This window comes from Pochonia chlamydosporia (assembly GCF_001653235.2).
Source record: "Pochonia chlamydosporia 170 chromosome Unknown PCv3seq00008, whole genome shotgun sequence".
In the NCBI taxonomy this organism is placed as follows: domain Eukaryota; kingdom Fungi; phylum Ascomycota; class Sordariomycetes; order Hypocreales; family Clavicipitaceae; genus Pochonia; species Pochonia chlamydosporia.
In genome coordinates, this window is record NW_019154043.1 from 400936 (window position 1) to 406935 (window position 6000).

General features: G+C 47.6%; 3 protein-coding genes across 3 annotated transcripts; 2 read left to right on the forward strand and 1 right to left on the reverse strand.

Annotated features, from left to right (window-relative positions):
• Positions 1–911: 911 nt before the first annotated feature.
• On the forward strand, positions 912–1719 carry VFPPC_14109 (extracellular metalloprotease 1; the record flags this gene model as incomplete). The annotated part of the gene is made up of 3 exons (XM_018291879.1): positions 912–959; positions 1013–1587; positions 1641–1719. 3 exons carry the CDS (start codon positions 912–914, stop codon positions 1717–1719), a joined length of 702 nt encoding a protein of 233 aa, XP_018138548.1.
• Positions 1720–2095: 376 nt separating this feature from the next.
• On the reverse strand, positions 2096–3343 carry VFPPC_06783 (epoxide hydrolase; the record flags this gene model as incomplete). Its single annotated transcript, XM_018285760.1, has 1 exon — positions 2096–3343. The coding sequence occupies one exon, from the start codon at positions 3341–3343 to the stop codon at positions 2096–2098; it is 1248 nt and encodes a 415-aa protein (XP_018138547.1).
• A 2211-nt stretch (positions 3344–5554) lies between these two features.
• Positions 5555–6000, forward strand: VFPPC_06782 (hypothetical protein; the record flags this gene model as incomplete). The annotated part of the gene is made up of 2 exons (XM_018285759.2): positions 5555–5788; positions 5851–6000. The coding sequence occupies 2 exons, from the start codon at positions 5555–5557 to the stop codon at positions 5998–6000; spliced, it is 384 nt and encodes a 127-aa protein (XP_018138546.2).

The following is a 6000-nucleotide window of genomic DNA, read 5'->3' on the forward strand; positions in this document are numbered from 1 at the left end:
AATCACCACAGGCCCAAGCAATTATCCAAGTAGTATCGACACCATGAGTTTCGTCCTTGGTTTTTAGCTCTCAGTACAATCATTCCGAGTTCACTCGTTGACTGACTACACTAATCACTGGTTCGGTCTCTGAGCTGTTTATTACCGTCAGCTAATTGCTAGTGACCGCAGTAGTAGCCATCATTTCGGCAGTTAGTCGTAATCATGGGTCTGACAATGCGTCATATAACATTTTTACCAAGGCATTACCCAAATTACTTGGATTAGATGACCAATTTTTCATACCAAAGTAAGCCGACTGGTGATCTCTTGGGACGCAAACCAACAAACTCCGGTTAAGGAGCTTCTCACTCGGTGTTAGCTCTCAGTTTGTAGAGTCAATAGCCTATAGGAATTGTGTGTGGGGAAGAGGGGCGAACTGTCACTCTAATATTAACGTAATAAGCTTAATGTTGTCAACTTCCGATTAAGGAATGTCTCAATACACTTGTAATATAACGTATTTCCAATTCGGGAAGTTACATCATGTTTGTCCCACTCTGGTTTGCAGTGCCCCTATTCTCCCAATAAGTCACATCAGTTGGTTTGAACACTCGAACATCTATAAAAGCGAATCCATGATGCCCTTGCTTGAACGTTCATCGCACTCTCATCCTCGTCATTAGTCCAATCTACAAGTGTTTCTGAACATTACAATTTATCATTGTTTAAAAATGCATATCAAAACGTATCTGCTTGCCGGTTCCCTTGCTGCTACCTGCCTGGGTAACCCACTTACCACCCCTGCGCCGGCTTTTTGCGGCACTCCCAAGTTAAGCGAGGAGTAGAAAAATGAAGCTCGCATACAGTTGGCCAGCGTAGACGTCGGCTCGTCCCTGGAATCCCGGGCAACCATCAACGTACCCGTGTATATGCACGTTATTGCTAGCTCCCAAACCGCGCAAGGTGGTTATCTTGCCGTAAGACCTGCTCCTAAAAGATGTTCTATAATAAGCCTAACTCGAAACAATAGCGAGAGACCTTGCTGGCTCAGCTACAACAGATCAATAAAGACTTTGCCGGAAGTGGTTTCAACTTTGTCCTTGCGGATATCGATTGGACTGTGAATGCGAGGTGGGACGTCAGCCCTAGATGGGTATTCTCTTGTGATGCCAACGGCAACAATTGTGATGAGGCTGCTAAGAGGGATGACGCGGAAATGAGAAGGACGCTTCGAAAGGGCGGTTACAGCGCTCTCAATCTTTACTTCCAGAACGGCTCTTTTGGAGGAGGATATTGCTACTTTCCTGCAAATGCCCAACCGGGCAGTGAAACATTCCTCCAAGACGGTTGCTATGTTAGCAGACACGCCGTGCCTGGAGGAGCCGCTGTTGGTGGGAATGAAGGCAAGGTAGCGACCCATGAGATTGGTCACTGGCTCTTCCTGTATCACACATTTGAGAATGGATGCACTGGAGCTGGCGATGAAGTGAGCGACACTCCTGCAGAGCAGGTCAGGACTAGCATCGGAAGCTGCAGAGTCAGTGACACTTGTCCTGGTCTGCCTGGCCAGGACCCCATCAACAACTACATGACTTACACGGTTGAGTGAGTATTTTGCCCGTTTTTGCTCTATGTATTACTAACATGTGTGTTCGTAGCTCCTGCAAGACTCAGTTTACTAGTGGCCAGATTCAGCGCATGACCAACGCTTGGAACCGGTACCGTGCTGGAAAATAACGAAATAATCAGTATCTCAGCTATCAAAAAGGCTGTGGAAAACTAGTGAAGAAGAGGAGACAGAAATATCAAAAGGCTCTTGATGGTGGGGTCGAAGTTTATTAGGTGTGGTAGACTGGCGAAGAAGTTCTGAACTAAACTGGAAACTACTTTATTTTACATTGTTCTTAGCACTTAAAGCAATAAAGGTCCTTGGTGTATTTTCACATTAAAAGCTATATTCCATTGCGAACTCCGTTACTCACGTTGTAATTGTGCAGGTAGGCGCATCTTCACCTCTTGGAGGCGGAAAAGAAGAGAGGAGGGAATGGAAGTACAAGGACATATGCCCTCCCAAATCCAACCTCCGATAGAAACAAACAAAGGGAGCCACCATTCAAGAAACGCTATTAGCCAACGTCAAGATTTCAGCCGCACTTTCCTCTGGTTTTTCCATATTAATCCAGTGTCCAGCTCCTGGAACAAGTGTTTCTCCCCTCCAACACTCCGGTTCAACGCTGACCCCTTGCTGCATTGCTTCGAGGCCACCTGGAATTTGAAAAGTGCCCCAGTCCTTGAGCCCAGAAACATATTTGGTGGGAATTCTAAGTTTTGACCCGGCAAAACATACTAGATCTCTGGACAGCTCAGGATCAGTAAGCACTCGGTACCAAAGCAATGGGCCTTCAAAACTGGTCCGAGTGTATTCTTGCTCATACACATCAAGATCTGCATCGGTAAGCCATGGCGTGAGGTTTAGCTTAGCTACAATATCAGAGGGTTCCTCAGCCATATCCAGGTCAACATTTTCTCTCATCGTCTTATCCGCACGCATGACGTAGTAATGAGGCAAGATGGCCAACTCCTCTGCCGTCCAAGCCTTGAGGGGCCGAGGAGATATGTTCTGGATATGGATACCAGATTTCAAATGGAAGTATCCTCTTAAAAACTGCCGTAGTGGCTCGCCAGTTGGGTATGTCCATTCATCAGATGCTTGCGAGGACGCATTGGACCACTTGTAGTGCTTTCGTGGCGGTTCAAGCTTGGCAAGCGATGTATGTATGTCAGAGTCTCTGTTCTGTTCCCAACGAGGGATTTCTGCACGACTAATCATCTTCGCCAACGACTCTGCAGGCGAGGTTCCGAAGGCACTGGCTGGCGCGCCCTTCCATGTGTGTGCCATCAAGAGCAATGACCTGATCATGTCCGGCCGCATCAAGGCAGTAATTGCGGCGATGTACGCACCGAGATCCTGGCCCACCAAGGTGTGAATGTTTGTGTATCCCAATGCGTATACCAATGTCACCACATCCCGGATTGCGGTGAGCGGCCGGAATGTTTCTTCGGCAATGGGGCTCAAATCAGCATTGTGACTCCGCCCGAATCCCCGCAGGTCAAAAGCAACAGCATAGTACCCTGCCTCTGCTAGCTTTGGCAGGACAAATCGCCAGTCATATGAGAGGTTTGGGAAACCGTGAAGTAGCAATATCAACGGTGGAGGTTGTCCATTTTTGCTGCCTAATGATGAATCTTGGTCCGGAATTGACTCCAGAATATGAAACTTCAGTCCAACCGGCGATGTGTCAACGAACCGCGAGGTAACACCTGCGGGGAGATTCCAGGGCGGGAGAGTAGTAGGGTCCATAAGGATAGTGCGTAATGTTGGGGTTGAAGGGCACAGAAATGAAGCTTACCAAGTGGATGAGGAGTTGAGATCTCCATAACCTGCCAATTATAATCACACTCGTTCTAGTTTATCATGTGATTCGGGTAATGACACCAGACCGAGGTGGTTGACGGTAAACGAGTATGACTCACAAAATGAACGCGAATGCATATGGAAGTTGCCCAACAGTCGATATGGGGCCCATTGTAATGTCAGTGGCTAGATCTTTGACGGTATCCAGTTGGCTTGACGTGCGCCGATACATCTACGGAACCGGATCATGGGGAAATTCAGTTTCCAATTACTACGGTAATATACCAGCCCTAGATTGTTACATACCTAAACACACTACACTATGGCTTAATCACCGTATTCATGAAGCGTTATGCAGCGCGAGTGGGCGTGTCTTCCAAAACTCCTGTCATTTTGGAGCACCGGCTGCTCGAAACGCCATAAAGAAGGGGGGATTTAGAAATGAAGAGGAAAGAATGAAGTATACGGTGAATTACGAATCTCATTTCTTCCATAAATATAGCCGCTTGGTGTCCCTGGAAGCTCCAATCCCTGCATGTCTGCACATACCATCCACCGGACATCCTGAAATGAGAGGAGAAACGACGACCTTTGCATTTCGAAATCGATGGACCCAGGCGAGTCCTGACCCATCGTCGATCTTGCGCTGCGTGGTATCATAATTGTGCCACGGGTATTAATTTGGTTATTTTTACTCTGTCTAGTCCGCCGCAAAGGAGATCATGCGCGTCTCACTTCTTTCTACTTGAAGGCTGCTTTTCCAACTATATTTTGTAAATTCCCCTCAGGTATCAACAATATTTCAAAGTCTGATCTGATCGTGAAATAGGGCTCTTGTTCTTTTTGTTGGATTAGATGCAGCTTTCATCGCCTTGGTTATCCTTGGTGCCTAATGGGGTTTTACCAAGAGCATCTACAATGTAGTGGACTACCCACCGAATCATGAGACCAACCTCTTATTATCACAGTTGATGGACCGTCTTGGGCATGTCGGAGGGTTGCCTGCAGCGCATTGGAGAAATTATCCTCTTACTCTGCCTGGCTGAGCTAGGCAACGGGCTTTTATACTGCCTCACCAGAACACGGACCAGCCTGCGGAAAATTGCTCGACTTGCAGGCGTTGCCATTTGTATTGTTTTGTTTGCCTTTGCACTTGCATCGTTGCGCTTATCAACCGTACAGCACTCGAAATACTACGATAATCAGGCAGTTCAAGTGTCAGACTTTAACTACACAAGCAATGAGTGGTATCTGACTGGGCCGACTTTTGATGAAGCGGCCTACGAAAAGGGTCTCAAGACCAGCCTAATCGTGCAGACTTCCAAGATTTTGTGACCTTTGCTACGAGCTTAGCACTCGATGGTGCATACTTCATCCCCAATTATGGCTCTGTCCTTCTGCACGGCATCGAAAACGTTGCGGATCCTATTCTGGGCGATTACACGTACCTCACTACCCTGATACTCCTCTTTGTCGTTGGATTGCGAAAACAGAAGGGATTGTGGTTGAGCCAGAGATGGGAATATTGTCCCCACACATGCAGGCATCGTCAGTATATGAACCGCAATACATGTCGCCTCGTCATGAGCTCCGTGGAGAACATCCAGCACAAGCATGGACGCTGTTGACGTACAAACCCGGGCCCTTGTATTCGTCAACGTCCCCACCAGGGGAGATGGAGCAACCTGGTATTGTGCATGAGATGAAGTAATCTAATTATACGTGTAGTTAATAAGACATGACACGCCAGAGGCTGTCGTACTGTTCCATTTGGAGAAAGTGTCTGGTGCTTGTATGCCCAAAATCCAGCAGTGGTTCGGCAGTGGGATGAATACGTGAGTACACATATGGACAACTTTGTGCATTTCGACATGGTGGTAGTGCTTGTTGAGAAAATATGAACTTTAACAGTGGTCGAGCGGCAAGAACGACGCCAAGAAGATTAATTCCCCCTGTTCGCAACTCTGGTCATTTTAAAACCCCTCAAAGCCGTGGTGGATCTGCAGAGGCTAATCTTTTCTCTATTTACGGAGCATATCCGAGAATAAAGCCTGCAAGTCCGTCATCATAGGAACATTTGAAGCCTTGCCCTGGCATACGGGCTGGGGAACAGTCCCGAAGAGGCTCGAGCGTCTGGAAAGACGAGTTCCTCGTGGTATGGCCCCCAAATTTCGGCCATTGCTCCGCCCCATGAAAACCGATGAATGCACGTATTTAGTTGAACTCGAAGAACCCGAGAATTGCACTGGCATCGTACTTCGTATGGCCGCGCTGAAATCCGACTCAGCTGGGGCTCAAAAACATTCAAAAGTACGCTCGTTGCCAAGGTTATCGCCCCTTGGATATGGGAGGGCTCAGATGTCTGGTTTCTTCAGGCATTGGAGCCAGTGGGCAGATTTTACAGATTAACATGGTGATGAACACTTATATTCTGAGACAACAGGGGCATGTAGATTCCCGTCACGGCGATTGCTCCGGAGGCGTTCCAGGACCTTGTCTCTGAAAACCCGTCGCACAACCAAGGGGATTGTCCTTCTCCCAGAATAGTTGTCACAAAGCCGAGGTCAAATCAACCGTCTCTTCGTAAGATATGCGCACAGTAG